Here is an 18,049-nt window from a genome sequence, read left to right as displayed (position 1 = left end):
TGAAAAAAAAAAAAACAAAAACAAAAACAAAAAAACAGCGCATTTGGAAAAAAAAATCAAACAAACATTAGGCATGAATATACCAACATGCCACTAAATAAAAATAATCCTTAGAGCTTACACGGAGCTTTTTGACTCTACAAAGCAAACATTAACCAATTAGTTAAAGCTAAAACACAAGTGTTAAGGTCAGCTATGCACTAAGCTGCTGCACTGGAAATCTGAACTAAATCCACAGAATTAAATCACAGCACTTCGGATTTTCGGTAGCACCGCTCACAGCAGAGTCTGGCCAACTGATCAAATGCAAAAGTTGTAAACTTTCAGGTGCCACTTTGTGTGTGCGCGTACACGCCGTGTGCCGCTAGAGCTTGGCTACAGGGCTACTGATGGTTTTTTCCCGGGACATTCAGATATCCAGGAAGATTTTTTCACTGCCTTTCCATTACTGAATTTTATGGTGAATAATACTTCTGGGGTTTGAACACCTCCACACACACACAAAAAAAAAATCTTAAGTAAATACTGATGCTTTTAGAGTATCCACTGCATCATCCCTGCTCCCTGCAGCAGCTCTTTGGAGCAAGCGATTTCTGTTAAGCTCAAAGCTTAGCAGAGCTAGAAAAAAAAATATCTCAAAAGCATCTCACTGAACTCCGAAGTTTCCAGCTCTAAAACAAACACGCTTCTATCTCTTTAAATCTGCTTCCTCATAACCACAAACATGTATGTTTTTCATAAAGCTCTGGAAATTGTACTGGACCCAAGGGAAGGTACCAAGTGGAAACCCTGATATCTTGAGATTAGAACTCTACTAGTCCTGAGGTACAATGTGCTGTTTGTAACAATTATAATAATACACCTGTACTACCATTGTCAGTGTGGAGTAGCCACATGGGGTCTCATTAGTATTGTATTAGGACTGCATGGGGAAACGGATAATGGCCCATAATGAAAAATGCCAAATTTTCTATATAATAAAAATGAACTTGATTAATGAAAATCACTTTCAGGGAAAGAGTTACAGCGTTGTTAGAAATAAAAAATGATGTATTAATCCGACACTCTTACAGATGGTCCCAACCTCCTGACAACTGCTATTCATTTGAGATGCTATTAGCATGCATAATTATGCTAATTAAGTTGTAATTAAGCACCAATTCTTCAGAGGGCTTTTTTTGTCTATCATTTAATACAACTCAGCTTCAAAGAGTGCTTAAAGCTTTACACAGTGTTTCATGAGAAAGGGGTTCCCAAGTTTCTTAGTAAAGATTTAGCAGCTGAGCTATGGAACAGGGCCTGTAATCTTTGTTTTGGTTAAAGGGAAACCAGTAAATTGAAGCAGGGTCTGCCAATTGTTGATAAAATAATTAACACTTTCTGCTAAAATAGCACAGTTCATACTAGGACAATTATGAAAAGGAGAAAAATGGTATAATTATCAATGGAGCCAACACCAGTGGCCTATTATGGCTGCTACCCCCTAATTTGAAAAAAATATATAATTCATTGAAAAGTAGATTCCCGTAAATAATAATAATGGTCCTGATTCAGATAGTCTTACTCGTATCGTATACCGTCCCTCATTCCAAGACTACTCCTGCAGGCTTCATTTAAATAACAGAACAAATTGCATGAGCGCAATTTAAATTGATCTGAAAAATCAATTTCATTAAACCAGGGCCAATCTCAGTGTGAACACTCCTGCTTCATTTTAACTTACACCTGTTTCCAATTGATCGAGGATTTGATCCAGTAAAGGAGCTGAGATAAAGCCACTCTTATTTCAGGATTTCTACTGTTTTAATGCAACTTTCCTGTTTAAAAAAAAGTAGCTAAGGGTGTCAAAACCAGATGCAAAAATAATGATCCTTTTTGACAGTTCCTTTCTAATATTTCTACTCAAACATTTATTAAAATGAGAGAAATCTCTTAAAACAGGCAGAAACCCAAACCTCTGTTTGCAATTGCTGGCAAATCCTTTCCTCCCTTTTGGAACAGGACTGGGCAGCATTGTGAAAGCCATATTCATACAATTCCCCTTCTCCCTTTTTCTAGCACAGTAGATCTCTACTCCTATTTGGGCAAAACCCTACTGTCACATTAAGTCAAAGGAAGATTTTTATTTTTAACTGATTCAGCTGATTTCTCGTCTTGTGAGCAGAGCTGAAATGGCAAACAGCTTCTTTTAAAAAAAGACTCATGATAAAAAATTAAACTATGTACTGTACGTGCAAGTTGACACTGTGAGCATCCAGGCTTGGCCAATTTCCTGGGACCCAAACATTTGGCTCGAATCCTCAGCCCACAGGACCACAGATTTTTGCTTTCCCTTTACTGCAGACCCCGTCCCAAATATTAAATACACTGCCAATAAAACCTAGATCAACGTGGTATTATTTGCCTCACATGGAATACTAAGTGATATATATATATCTAAAAGTATATAAATATTTTTTAAAAGTAAATGGGGAACATGCACTGTAAAATCAAAAGTCTCTACGCTAATCTTTGGATAAACACAACTGGTTGTTGTTAAGAAAATGGCCCAGAGGGGATTATCTAAAATACTGGTATGCTGCTGACAACTTGGCTGCCTCTTTTTTATTATTTTTTTTTTATATTCTTATTTAATGCTCTATTGTATCATCTGCTGTAATTTCAGATTGGTCTTTACTTCTCAGTTAGTTCAAGTTCTCAAGCACTGGCTGGGTCGTTTGGCTCAGATTTCAATTAAAGATGTAAAAGCAGAAAAGCTCACTTCTCTTTCTGACTGGGATGGTTTTAACCTCTGGGGTCTTCAGGAATTAAAAAGCAAATTGGAGGCAGAGGATGTGACTTCTTGTCTCAAAACAAACAATGAAATTTGGAAAGCAGGCTGGACTGCTTTGAACACAACTGATAAACTCCACGGAGCCAGATGCCCACTAGAAATCCCTTGAACAATGTCTGGAGCCAGATTATCAGATTCCTGCATGAACGAGCTCATATGCAAAATGTGCATGATTTCTACATGTATTTTTCCATTCCTAAACAAGCAATCTTTGTACGGTATACACAGACTGAACCTTGCAAGTTGCTACAAATGCAGTCTCACATTCGTTAACATCTAACATAATGGCCCTGTGCGCTTGCTTTTGTTCAAAAGCAAATGTATGTACTTCAAATGACCATAGGAAAATCCACTGAAACAGTAGAAAACATGCATGTTGGGCATTTAGCCCTGATTATTCAGTATTTTGCTAAACAAAATAAAACACCACTGACTCACCCTATGCTACATATAAAGCTGGGCACGGTGAAGTAATTATCTCGTCTGCAACCCCACATTCAGTGTGCTCCAAGTATCTCCCACCAGAAGACATGACTACAATTTTCGGTGCAATGATAAAAGCCATTGCCTGCTATAAAATACAGGACCAGTACCCTTCAAAGACTTTTCGCTGCTGCAAAATAATTCCCAGATTCCGTCCCAAAATGTTTTGCACATCTGTCCAGCCATAGCCCCATTTTCCTGGATTTGCACTGGTGGCACTGACTTTCCATAGGTTATTTACATAGCAGCCTAATCTATATCGAGGAGGACATGCAGGATTTCCTATGCTTTCCTCATTGCTCTGAAATGCACTATGACCAGCCGATGCACTTTGGCAGGAACCCGGCTGTACAAGTCCCGGTCTCGGGCAGTGCTTCCTCAAAGGACTGTGTAGCCCCTGCTTGCTGCAAAGCCGCCTGGAGCCCAGGCAGTCAGGAACAACATTTTGGGTGAAAACAATTAACTCCCATTCTCCTGAGATCCTCTTCTCTCAGGACTTTCAAAATCATTTTATCAAGTCAAAAGCTCAAATCGAGGTAACCTCACCTTGAAGAGGACCGATGCACCCTGCAATAGTGAGCCACCCAATAGGGCTGCGAAGCAATCCAGGGGGAATCCTCTGCTCTAGGGACAGCACTGGTTTCTGAACCTCGCTGCTTAGCTGGGTATCGACTGAAACACACATTTCCACACTGCTGAGCTCTTGTCCCAAGTCCTTGTCCCTCCTACTCTATATAAATTTCCCCAATACAGATATTTTAGCAAATCTTACCAAGGTGGCTAAATGGAATATAGAGGAGCATATTTGAAAGCTTTTAACCTAAAATACTTTGTGCATTTGTTTCTAATCTGCTGTATTTCAGCTATATTGAAAACTACCCAAACTACAAGAAGCTAGTCCGAAGACAACAAATGCAGGTTGCTCTTTCAATACAGATTGTATTAAAAGGAGTCATGTGTTCCCTGAATGTCAACCAGCCATTGAGTATTGGCAAAAAGCAATTTCTTTAATAGCAAGGTTAATTGAAATACCATTGAAAGCTGATTTCTATTGCACAATCAAAATTAGTGGCTTTATCTGAAAAATCCAATTGGCATTGAAAAAGGTTGCTAGCTGATCATAAAATGATGAGCAGAATGGCGGTTGGATGAGTAAAATCACGGACAGGGAAGCAGAACTCTTCAGTTCCATCAGCACATGGCTTTGAGAAGTAAAGGCCCTCTGCAATCCATTAAGGATTTTGAGACTTTGGGTGAACTGTTAAACATGAATATTCTCTACTCCAAGACAATGGTAGCTAATACTGGAGTCAATAAGGAACTTATAAAAATGTTAGAAAACTAGGGAAGATTTTAGATTCCCTAGCACTGGGAAAGCATATCTCAAAAATTCTGCAATCCCAGTGAAGAAAAAGTAGCAGACTCATAACTGCACGTAATGAGCTACCTTCTCTTCCTTTCCTCTCTGGTAAGTATAGTATTTGTTTCTAGTATTATCTGTACAATTCAAACATTATCTGTATTCCTCTGATACTACATTAAGAATTTCCAAAGCAAGATCAACAAGACTGGTATGAATTCAAAGTTTGTAATGAAATCTGTAACTAACAGGTATTTTTCTTGCAGGATTTTGTTTGCACATGTGAAAACGGAATCTCTAAAGAGGGCCTGATCCAAACCCCAAAGTCAGTGGTAGTTTTTCCATTGCTCCCACCAGGGTTCAGATTAGGTTTATACTGTCCATTTGTTCCTGGTTTAGGAAGGACCAAAAAACAAGTCTTGTTCTGCTCTAGACTTTTGACCTCCAGACTCATCACAAAACCAATGGTATAAAAAAACACTCTTTAAGTTACTGAACTTGGGGCGGCAAGAGCACGTGCCTGATGATTTCCCCAGAGATTGTTAGAGTCCAAAATTCAGGTCCAAGTCTAACTCATATCTGAAAAGAAGAAGAAATGGGCTCCCATGTAATCTGTTTACCCTTCCTCCTCTGATAGAAAACAAAAATATGACTCAGTTGGCTTTTCTTGAAGAAGAAACAGAAGACAATCCAGAGGCTGCTTTCCTCCCACCCCCAGTGCAAGAAGAACAGTGAGAAATTATCTTTTTTCTTTTTGTAGCAAGCCCAAAAAACATCACAGACTGTATGGAATGTGACACGTGCAAATCAGGCCCCAACAGTAATAAACTGTTAAAAGGAGGAAATATAGGAATGTGAGTTGAGATGAGAGGTGGTAAGTATTCCTACCCCAACCTCTGGTCCCATGCAGTAGAAACCCAGAGTGATTAAAAGCAATTAGATTTTATAAACATAAGAATGGGATACTTCTTAGTGACTCATTTTGGGGCTGCCAGGCTCATGCAGAAGACACATGGGATTGCTTTTCAAGAACAAATGCTGATGTCCCTCTTGTCACAATCTACCCTAGTAGTGACATTTGGCTCCTTCTCCTGGGAGAGAATTTTTTCCAGTGATTCACAAACTGCGTTTATCACGAAACACGGAATAGGTGACATTAATATTCACTTTGAGCAAAACAACAGCTCTGATGTTTTGTTCTTCGTTCCTACCACTGTTCAATAAGATTAACACTCATCCACTGGAAAGTATGTTCACAGTAAAGCCAAAATGAATTTTACTCTGCAGAGCAATATGCCCTGAATACAAATAAAGCCCTTACATTTTTTTGATTAATGTTATTTCATGCTCCCAGCACACTGGGACAGTACCACATGAGAAACTGGGAAAGTCCCAGTAAAACTAGAACATATGGTTACCATAAATAATAGAAATATACACAGTGGACAGAAAAATAGCTTCACAGGAATTGCACACAGAAAAATGCTTTTCCCGACACCTTTCTAGGACAGGTTTCCTCGAGGGCACTTTCTACAAAAGCAACCAGTCTACTCTTAAGTTTCCAAAGCAATGGTGTTCCTGCCACCTCTTCTGATAGACTGGATTTATGAGCTTCCTGCATATCATCATTCCACTGCTGGTTTCTCCCATCAGTGCCTTATTACTTCAGCAGTCACCAAGTATCTGAACAATCCTCAGACAAGAAGCCGGACACCTGCTTTGTTCAGGTGCTGGCTGGACTGAGCGCAGCCAGATTTTTATGGTACCAAATGAAATACCTTCAGAAGATCCCTTCGGTTCCCTCACGGCTCGCTGAGAGCGGCAGTTGTGCACTGCTAATGGGTAGGAGGATCATTTTCACAGCTTGCTTTCAGAAAGCTCTCTCGACAAGAGTGAGCTCTGAGAGTCAGGATTATTAATCCTGAAGTTGCTCATATACCGTTTTTGTCTGATACTGAGCTACTTATATACTACGACCTCAGTATGTTCATCAATACAACAAGGTCACTGAGAAATTTCGCAAATGACCACAATTTATTTTAATTGAATTTCAATGATTTTAACATGTCAAATACATGCATTTCTCTTCACTGAATAAAAGAATATCGTGGTGGTATCCTGCTTCCTTTTTAAAGGATATTCCTTACATGAGTGTTTTATTTTCTAATTAATTGCTGCTGGTAAAGCACATTACAATCCTTGGATTAGTACTCCTAGATAAAGAACAAAATATCTGGTTCCCTTTTTTAGAAGATCATCCAAAACATTGTAACTCTTAGCCATACAAAGGCATAGCAGCTCCACTAAGTGTCCAAAGCAGACAGACATCCAGATTCTTATTTTCTTCAGCTATATTTGCACACCAAATAGGAAAAAGAAACCACATTAAACACTGCTAAGGGATCCTGACAACGAAAAGGATCCATGCAGAAAGCTTCTAACCATTCCCATCACTTGAGCTAAAATTAACAGATTTAAAGAAAAAAAAAAAAAAAGAAAAGAAAAGAAAAGTAGAAAAGAAGAAGAAAGAAAAAGAAAGAAGAAACCTCTACCCTTCCCTTCCTAGTCACTCCTTCAAGGAAAATCCCGAAGCCAGAATAAAGTTTGCACAGGGTTTTAGTTACAGTTAATGTATAAGCCAACAATGTTTACTCAATATTATATAGGCTTTGCAACACACTGCGGCAGTAAATTAGCTTGATATATTAGCTCTGTGCTGAGAAAATGAGACTGTCTCTGAGATCTGTAAAGCACTGCAAGTATTTCCCTTACGGTACAAAGATGAGTTCAGGTCACAGCAATAAAATCTAGGCCAACGTGCTGTGCTGCACACAGAAGAAAAACAAGCTCCAAGATCCCTGCTGCCCTCACGTACACATGTGGAAAACATCCACTGACCACCACAGTGGCAACACTTGCCAACCACAAGGATTTTTTTTTCCCCTTCCCTTTACTTCTCCTTTTCACCCTGATACCTCCTCCAAGACAGTTCTCTATGGAGGACAACAGCTGTACCATGCCTGGTCTTTCTCTTCCTTCCAATTTTCCCTACAGGTAAATTTCTTCTGAAATAAAAATAAAACTAAAAATCAGTCTGTGATGGGGAAGGAGGATTAAGGACAGTAAGATCATTTCAAGCATCTCCTATTTTCTTGGCTGTATCCTTCTACATCAAGTAGTTTGATCTTCACTTAAACAGCACGATGAGGCTGAGGAATCAGGGCCTTTCAAATACAAATATGCTGGTACCTGTTCTGTGTTGCCAACTGCCTGCTACAGGGGTATCTTCTAGTAGGAACGTGGTCACTGAGCTTTGCTCGCTATGCTTTTAGGGTCAACAGATAACCTTAAAAGAGCAAACAGTGTTTGCCAGAGGCTATGTTAAATGTTGCTCAGATTCACTGCTATTAAATCTCCTGTTATTCTAAACACAGGAAGGACTGGTGTCATAATCGGTGGCTTGTATGTGCCCTGGGGCAAAGGTTTTACAGTGGAAATGGTGTCCAACCATGTGCTAATGGTTCCTTACAAATGGTTTCTCACAAAGGGAGTCTCAGCTAAACAGCAGACTCCCTTTTTTTTTATTATTTTCCAGCAGAGACTTAGCCAGACCTACCCTATAAGGACAGCCAGAGAGCCTCTGGAACAAACCTCTTGCCTCTATCCCCTCCACTTCGCAGGCAAGGATGGCAGACTCGGAGAAACCAGCATCAGTCATTCCTATGGTGGTTAGACTGGCTCAGACGTTTCCTCTGACCAATGCATGACCAGTATAATGACTTCAGATGAAACTGGGATTTGGTAGTCCAGAAGACCAAGACAGCACAAGTCATAAAGCTACTCAGGAATTTGATTTCTGTTCGTCTGTACACTCGTTTGCAGTATGGGAAAATAACATTTCCTTGGTACTCAAGAATGCTAAGAAGTTTAAAACAGCAGTATTTGTAAAGTGCTTTAAATTACTGAGTAGAAGGTATTCTACAACAGTCAAGTGCTCTCAGCAAAGCTACAATTTATGTCGCTGTTTGTGACCCTTGTGTTACCTTCCTTTCTTATGCTCGTGGTTTGTCATTCAGGTAGAAAGTGATGAATGAAGGAACAGCTAGCTGTTCATTTAAAAGCCAAGACCTTGGACTGAACAGTCACTTATCTCTACAGTTTAACCAGAAGAAAGAAAACATTATAACCAAATTAAACATGGGTCATGTGATTCTCACTATTGTAAAATGCTAACAGAACAAACAAAAGAGATATCGGGAAGGACATACAAGCACTACAGCTTCCAAAGAAGTAAACTACATACTTTGCCAAGCTGACATCTTTTCCACTGGTGGACAATCTCTGATACTGCCATAACTAAGCACAGAATAAAACTGTTTGACTGCTGACTTGAGAATCTTTAACTGCTTCTGCAAATCAGATGGTATAAATCCACACTAAAACGTGGGGTAGGTGAATTCTACATTCGGAAGTTAATGAGAGCTTTGTTACGTTCTGAAGTACTGTATATATTATCTCACAAGCCTAGTGTCCTGAGGGGAAAAAAGTGTGTGCAATGCAGGTATTAAGACTACCATTCAAACATACCACTTTTACAATGACGCTGGTACCTTCAGCAAAAGCATATAATGTTTTGATTGTATCATCTTGAAAGTTATTGTTAGCAAGGTTGTAATAGCAGCTATTTGATTACAGGACTCAAAATGCATACCTGCTGAACAAACAAATACTGCTGGATTCCTCCACACTCATGTCTCACGAACTTGTAAATACTGGCACAGTATTATCCAGGTACAGCAATTTCACTGACATTTGCTTAGAGATTTAAATAGGTGATGAACCATTAAGGTCAAAAGGATCTGTCTCTCTTTTTGCCTGTACTTTAAATCACATTTTAAACTTACAACATTTTACATTTGATTTAAACTTACTCTCCACCTTCTGCTCTACATAATTAATTCGTTTATTGAAAAATATTTCAGTGTGATTTCTTGGAAAGTAGATGTTGCAGTGTGAATATCAGGGCTGGCTCAGTATGGACATTTTTAAAATAGGAAAGACAAAAATAGTTTCTACTACAAAAAGTAAGAAGTGTGGAGCTGAAAACAAAACCAGTAGAAAATAAAACATTTTGGCTTGGTTTATAATTTTCTAGTGAAAAATATTTACAAAAAAAAAAAAAAGTCTCTATTGCTGGAAACAAACATTGCTATCAAAGAACTTGATATTCAATGAAACAATAGGGCCATGGTCAGTTAGCACAGATTAGATATGCTGTCTTATTATGCCTGAAGTCAGGAGTGATTCATTGTCTTTCCGTTATTCACATCTCGTACAGTTACAATAGGAATTCCGGGATGTTTTGGAAACTGCAGACAATTGTGACAATCAGTGCAAGGCCAGGATTTTGTGGGTGCAGCACTGGGGCCAACTGAAGTCAATGACTGCTAGGCCCACTCCATCCCTGTTCAAATGAATAGTTTTGAGAACAGAAGTTGAGATGACTATGACTCAGGTCTGAGTATTAGATTCATGTGGATCTTGTTAATGACAGCAGATAAGTCTTGGTGGCTAAAACTGAAACCCTGTGTTGTCAGATCTTAATAGCATATGAAACAGTTTCATCTTGCACTATAATCTGGGACACCATTCTTTTCATAGTCTGACCCTGAGCAGCACTCTCTTTTTGGTACTATTTGTACACCTGTCCTGGGAAAAATTTATTGCCTAGTCATTATTTTAAACCATCAGCACTGCTCAGTGAGAGGGTTTAAACCTATTAGCACAATATAAATAGTACCAGTGCTAACAGCCTCCTATCTTTCTCATCAGTAGAGAAGATATCAGATCTACTGTTTAAAACAAATGGGGGTTATTGGGAAAAAAATAAGCTCCTGCCCTAGAACAGGGCTTAAATGCCTAAGCAAATAAATTTAGAGCTCAAGGAGGAGGCAGAGAGGGGTGATTAGAACATTAGTTAAACATCCTAGAAATGGTCATCTGAAACTGCACTCAAGGTTGTATTTTTTCCTGACAAGGCTTACCATGACAGCATTAAGAAGCTAGTAGGTGTCGAGTATGCTCACTTAAAGAGCATGCATGTTTGGGAATTATAAATTGACCTTAACCAAGTCTTCCTCACAAATTGCAGTGTAGAGCAAAGGTTGGTAAACTTACTTTCTCCATTCAAAGTTGCTAAGAAAATCTCACTGAATACTAGTACAAAGCCAAAAATGCATTCCAAAATATGAGCTGTGACAATTGAAATCTAATGCTTCCAAGTAAATTTGCAACTAGAAAAAAAAATAGTAAGCAGAAAAAACGAAATTAAGAACTTACCTTTTTCTTGCAGTTCTGCAGAGTTTGGCATTTCAGTTCACTCGATCACACCACATTACTTGGTCCATAGAATTTGTTTCTGTAAAGAAATATATATGCTCTTCAGTTTATTGCACTCCAACTTGTCAAAAACATATGCAAAGGACAGTTTTATACAAAATTGCTCACTGGCATGGGAGTGAAGTAAGACTTCTCAAATGTTGCAGTTGCCATTCACTTTTGGAATTAATACAGATGGAACGGTGACAGTAAGTTCTCACTTGTGTTTTCATGTGTATTATCTTCCTATGAAAACAAGCCCTAGCCTAACTCTTGCTTTAAAAGGCACCACACATGTCCACACAGGACATTAGTGGGATACACTCTGCCTTCACACTTCAAATTACCTTGCTAACTTCTTTATATAGGAAAATCAACAGAATGACCTCCTTAGTGATATGTATAGAAGGTCTGAATAGACTAGGTAGAACACTGCACTTCTTGCAATTAAAGGCAGAATTGCTACAGACATCAACAAGTGCCCAACAGCCCTTCTTTTACTAATAAGAGAATTCATCTCTTTAGGATCAAAAGAAATAAAATGCTCTGCTCTCATTCAAGTTGACCAGACTGGGAAATGTTCAGCAGACTCTGGACATCCTGGTTCATCCCAAAGTACCATCCTCCTCAACTGCTTTTTCTGATGTAGAGAATCCACACACACAACTCCAGTTAGCATCACTAGAGATTTCTTATTATGTACTTGGGAATAAATTGATCCTCACTCATTAAATGCTAGGATACAGGAATAGCACATTTATTGTTTGTTTTTCTCTAAGCTGTAAACATCTACTGGGAAAGCTTTTATTTCACTTGTATGCAAGCAGGCCAGTTAGATAGTCCCAGGTTAGTACTCGATGAAACCTGAACAACAGTCCAGACCTGGAAGAGGAAACCTGATTGCTCCTTTTATATCTTTCACGTGCAGCTACCATGATAAGTGTAAGTCAAGTGATGCAGACTTTAACATCTAGCTCACTGCAGCTTTGGAGAAAGTAAAATGATGTACATCACCATTAACTGCAGCATAGCTGGACGTACTTGGTGTTTCCCATTTACATTGCACTAGTATCTGCAGGCCTCTCTCCAGTTCTGACACTAACCTGAAGTATTTTAGGTAAATGTTACTGGAAATAGTTTTCCATTTCCTTAATAGTCTCTTCTGTTCTGTAGTTACTTTGAAGTGTTCATAAAAGATGAGATTTAGAGAATATTGACATTATCATGCAATCATATAATCATTCTCCGGTTCTAAATGACATTTTCCTTGACTATATAAATAACAACAATAATTTATCAAATGACTGCTGCTACCATACTTACAACTAATTTTACTTATAGCATTCAGAGCAAGCTTCAGTTATCACTTTGTTTGTTTGTTTTACATCTATTTTAATCTGTTTTATGTACTTTATTTAAATATACAATCTAAGTCATTCTACCAAAGATTATATTTGAAAAGGCAGATACTGCAAGGGCAAAGGCCACTGAAAAAAGTACATTAAGTTTAATGTCCTTTTGAGGGGACCTGCTTAATTAAAAATGGCCTTTGTTACACAAGGTTGCATAAAATATCATTTCAATGGAGTACTTGGGGAAACTTTCCCTGACTGTGACAGCGCTGCCAAAATCTAATTAGAGATTCATCTAGTCGTATATATCAATGTTATTGTCTGTCAGGCAGCCACAATGTATCATGCTTAAGTGGATTTTTAACTGTCTAAATCAGTCTGTCTAAACAACATAAAATAGGAAACAAATCAAAAGACCAGTTAAAATCATAAAAGTGACACGTATTTATTATAAAATATCATTTGTTGTATTAATCGGTTTAATAGCAGGGAGATGGAGCCAGGTGTGTCAGAGCAGTAATTTTCTGCACAAGATGATGTTTGTGCTGCAATAAGAGACAACACTTTGCAGCCTTTGTACGAGGACTCAATAGACCTTGCTGCATTTTATCAACATCCAGCACAGTTTTAGGGGGCAGTAGCCGTCAGAGAACTGGGCCTTCAATGTACTAGAAAACATGGTCTTAAAAACCATCCTGTATGCATTACGGTGCCAGGCAGACTTCCACTCAGCCACCGTGCAGCCTCTCCCAGGTGAAAGCCAAGTGCTGGATCTCTTCAAGAACCCTTGCGTAGCTGCATGCATATCCTGCAATCAGTACAGCTGGTGCAGGACCGTTTAGGAACAGTGCCCTCATTTTAATTATTTTTATTCTTAACTTTCCAATCTTTATCAAATTTTTCCTTTTTGAAGTCATGCTTTCATCATCCCCTCAGGTGCTCAAAAAGTAATCACGTTCTTCTGTGGCACACTGGATGGAACCAGATTTACCAAACTACTATAACTGATACAGAAACACGAAATTAGGGGATACTCAGTACCACTGAGGGTTGAAGAAAAGAGTCCCTGTGACATGGGACTTCTGTTCTTTAATGTGCCTTTGACTTGTTGGCAACCTCCATACAGACAGCTGACAGGAGTACCTGCATTGCCTCAGCTGCTACGGCCATAGCAAAGCACTCTGGGCTCCTTTGGGGGTAAGCCAAGAGGTTATTTCTGAGAGGAAAGCTGGACATGAGAGCTTGCTCTAGGGTTCAGTCCAAACAGTATGGCTGCAGGCCATCCCTTCTTCTGCCCAGGTCACCAACACCCCTCCAGCAGGCCTTGAACCTTGCGTCTGTCTGCAGAGCCTTTGTCACCCCCTCACACACCTCCTCAGAGCCAGGCCTTGAAAACCCCTCGCTGGACTCCGCGAGTGGGAAAGCAGCCATTAGAAGAACTTTTCCTAGCTGAGACCAGAAATAACCTCTATGGGAGATTCACAGAATCACCTAGGTTGGAAAAGACCTTCAAGATCATCAAGTCCCACCATCAACTCAACCTACTGAGCCCCTACCCTGGCCCTTTTACCCAGCAGAGATGAAGCCACTGACAGAAGAGCTGACAGAGATGGGGATGAACTTCCTGAACACCGCTCTGCGGCCTCGTACATAGGAGAGGAGAATTAGGGGCACCAGCTCCCAGCTGGGGCTGCTGACCCTGTCCCTAGGAAGGGAGCAGAGCACTGGCTAGGAGGCCGGGCCTGGCACTGCTCCCTTCTACTCCAATCACCCCTGAGGGGCACTTTTTTTCCCCTCTCCTGTCATCATTTTTCCCCACCCCTATTGTTGTGCCCCCTTCTTTGTTCATTTCACTCAGCCATGAGGCCAGAGGCCACTTTTACATTATGCTATGCACTATGCAGATTTCATCTATGCCTACAACACCTACACAGCACTACATTATGACTGAATAATCTTCTGCCACAGATATGTTGCTGACAGAACTATTTTTTGTACCCTCTCTCTTTTTATAACAAAGGATTAAAAATTGAAAAGTTTCAATATTGAATGCTTTTAACAAGGGGGATGGCTTATGTACCCATCAGACAGACAAGCTTCATGACCAGCCCTGTTGCTAGTCTAAAGAAGGGCTGATTTCCGTTGAATATAGACCAAAAATAACATTGACTTAGACATGAAGATCATCTGTGGGAGAAAGTCACGCTCAAACTAGCACCTACACTCCTGTGTAGGTAGGCTGCCAGTCACTGACACAGCGGTTTACTCAAACAGTCACAGCAAGGAAGGATTTTGGTTCCTGGATCTGAAGACTAAGTGGTTATCGTGGCTGAAAGGCCTGTATTTTAAAGGAACACATTCATTCTTATGCAATGACATGTCATGAATTTTGCATGAGGCGTAGCACTTGGTGTCAGAAATTATATCAGCTCCAGCTAGGGGGACAATGATACATATGTTTGTACAAAACACATAATATGTTTTATTTAAAGTGTGCCATAAATATTTTTGCCCTGAAGCAGACTTTAAAATGAGTTCCGTAAGGTGTCATAACAAAATGTATGTTCAGAAAGTAAAAAGAGGTGCATCTATTCCTAAATGTCTAACTTCATTTGAAAAAATTGCTGGATATTCACTGATAAAGCTGCCACTCCACTCTGAGACGGCTGATACTAATAGAAAAGCATACAAGGCCACGTCTTCTGCCATGGCTCACAATTTATGCATCAAACCTTTTCTCTCTCAAGAGCCTGAAAAAAGCAGTACATTGAGAAAAGCAGCAAATCATACTACGGGTTATAGATGCGTGGCATTCTGTGCTATCCACTGTGAGAAAAACAACTTAGTAGCCTGGCCCACAAAGGAAGAAGGTGGAAGCAGCAGCAGCACCACGGCAGGCCCCTCGTGGTGTTTGCCAGAGTAACTGTACCTGGGCCAGAACCAGACCAAGCAGCGTCTCAACAGGACTTGTCCTTGTAGCACTGCATCTCTCCTCGGTTCAGTGCTGTCTTCAAGTACCTATTCTAATTGTATTTATGTCCTTACTCAAGCAGATAATGGAGAATGTGGATCCTGGAATTGCTCTCGATTATGGGACACAGCACATCAGGCCAGCTTGTGGAGCTGTGTCGTTACTGTAGATTTGTTCAGCAGAAATAATTAAAAAGAATAATTCAGCCTCTGGGACATCGCATCCACTTGCAGCACTTAGATATCTCAAGGTAGATCACTGATTGAGCAAGGAGACTGTGTTGCTTTCTTCAGCTCTGGCATGAGATTTGCATTTGTATGTATGTACACACAGAAGTACACACACACAATGAGCAAAGCAGGAAACAAAGCCAAAATAGCTCAAGGCAGCTTGCCATTTGAGTTGCACTCCATTTAACACTAAGTCACTCTTAATAAATCAGAACTGCCTGTCTCCTTTCTCCAAGAAACAGTTTTAAATGATTCCAAAATCCTAATTCAGTAACTAACCCTGAACCAGCAAACTGCACGAGGCAGTCTGAGCACTTTTTAATCACTCAGAAAAATGAAAATTAACACTGAATGTACAAAAGCAAAATAACTCCACAAGAGGATGTTACAGAGATAATATTTGGGAAACATTAGCATGTTCACAGTCATAAACGAGGCCAGACGTAAAACTGTGGCCAACCACTTCTTTTTAGGTGTCCCTTTTGCAGCATGTAGGCTCGGGTTTCAGAAACGGAGTAAAATCAGTGAGAGCCACAGTCCTCATGCCAGGCATCTCAGCCCTCCTCTGTCACTGAGGGAGGTCTGGATGCCACTTCAGATTTAAAGCTACCAAAACAGCACCAGAAATCAGTGATATAGCTAAAAAGCTATACATGTGCTTGTGTTTTCCATTAACGAAAGGCTTTGAAGCCCTCTCCTTTTATACCTTTCTTCAGGCCCTACATGTTTGGCTGAGTTATAATTATCTTGTTAGATGGCCATTAGAAACTGAAGAATTTTGTTCACAGTAATTTAGATTTGTGCAAATGCCATCATCTGGAGTGAAAATTGTTTCTGGTACATGGGAGGTTGGGTTTAGACCTGTTGTCTTGTACAGAAGAGCATATGAAGCCATTGATGTAAGCTGTGACTGCAATCTACATTAAGCAAAATTACAAGAAAAAAGAAAAACAAAACTGCAAAAAATAGTACAAAAACGTCAGCAAAAGGCTGACAAGGTCATCATGTCCCAAGATCAATTTGAAAGCAAAGACCTTATTAAAAGTACTAGAGGCGCTGAATCAAAAGCCCCTCATCCTTGCCCAACGAGAGAAAATCATGGGAGCACACAACAGGGTATGGTAGATTTCTCCTGTTTGATAGTAGAAGATTCAAGTTTTTAAAGCAAAAGAGATCCTAGAAAGAAGGAACACTCCTCCGTTTTGACATGCAGCATTTCCATTGATTCTGAACCATCTTCTATTTAATCGATGTCAGTCTTTCCACTGACCTCGATAGAGGTTGGACCGGACCCACAGGGGAATCAATCCCATGGGTAGTAAAACAAATGAAGGTGATGGATTTCTTCATGAGCTAGTCACCAATAGAATTAAGCCAGTCAAATAAAATCAGATAATGATTTAAAATTCAGAATAAAATCTTCTTTCTCCCTAGCCCACACTTGTCATCCTTGGATATGCAGACATTACAGATCTGAGCCAGCCACATTCAGTGCAAGAAATCTAAATACTTCCGGCCCTGTATTTTAGTGTTAGCTAACCCAGCAACACTTGTTCTAGGTGGAGACTAACTGAATAAAATAAATATTCGCATCACTGGGAATTGGAGCTCAGATAAGCCTTAAAAAAAAAAACAACTTGTATTTGTATTTTTGATGTGCAACCTAATTAGACCAGAGCATCTTTAATTAAGTGTGTCAGCCCCAGTGGAAGCCACAGAGTTCAACGCTAATAAAGCTGATAAGGTTTTTATTTTTCAGACTTAGTTTATTTAATGCCTCATCCATGTTAAGCCAATCTGTAACATATGGGCAGTTCTCCCACTATGGATTTATCGTTTGGGTGTTTCTTTTTGTGAATTAATGCAATCAAATTCCTGCCAGTGTTAATTATTTTTCTCCAAGAGCAAATCCCAGAATTGAAAACACACACACACCTGTTATTTGCTGCATAAGCCATAGCATAACAGCTGAAAAATAATTTCAAAAATGCTAGCAGAACACAGAATGTTTCTGGATTGAATAGAAGAGATTTGGAAAAAAATCAAGAAAGTACTATTTATATTTCTGGCTTTGTAAGACAATCAGCAGAAGTGCAACAATACCTAAGTCTATATCCATGTAGAATGGAACAATTAACTTCAGTCTATAAGATCTCTCCTTTACAATTTCTTTATGTAAAACGAGAGGGTGGGAGGAAAGCTAAGTAATTATTGGAACAAGTTTTAAAGTAATGTGCCAAATTATTTATGCTTTAGAAGGCAAAAACCAAAGCCTTCTTTTGAAAAGGTATACTTTGGTTCCATCACGAGTAACAGAACTTGAAGACTGATCACTAGTGAAACTGTAGGGCTTATGTTATGCATCTCTGTAGTCTGTCCTAGCTTCCTTCAAATCTGTGAAAGGAGCTTCCAGCAATCCACCTCTGGGCAATGCAGTGGTGG

The 18,049-nt window shown here is 39.5% G+C and overlaps 1 protein-coding gene across 6 annotated transcripts in view; it reads right to left on the bottom strand.

Moving 5' to 3' along the window:
• The window catches only part of LOC308176580 (uncharacterized protein), a 378,041-nt gene that overhangs the window by 148,959 nt on the left and 211,033 nt on the right, over positions 1–18,049 (bottom strand). For 5 of the 6 annotated variants that reach the window (XR_013938409.1, XR_013938410.1, XR_013938411.1 and 2 more), the window contains exon 5: positions 11,016–11,094. Coding sequence is in view for 3 of the 6 variants with exons in the window: in XM_080552539.1 (XP_080408665.1) it covers positions 11,061–11,094 (34 nt within the window). In the remaining 3 variants the exon portion in view is untranslated. Of the gene's footprint in view, positions 1–14; positions 10,141–11,015; positions 11,095–18,049 lie in introns of those variants that run through there. The other variant, XM_080552541.1, reaches the window with a different exon arrangement.

The sequence above is a fragment of the Anser brachyrhynchus genome (genome assembly GCF_964034855.1).
Source record: "Anser brachyrhynchus genome assembly, chromosome: 12".
Classification (NCBI taxonomy): domain Eukaryota; kingdom Metazoa; phylum Chordata; class Aves; order Anseriformes; family Anatidae; genus Anser; species Anser brachyrhynchus.
Note: the sequence above shows the minus strand (reverse complement) of the source record. Positions and strands in the feature narration are given on the sequence as shown.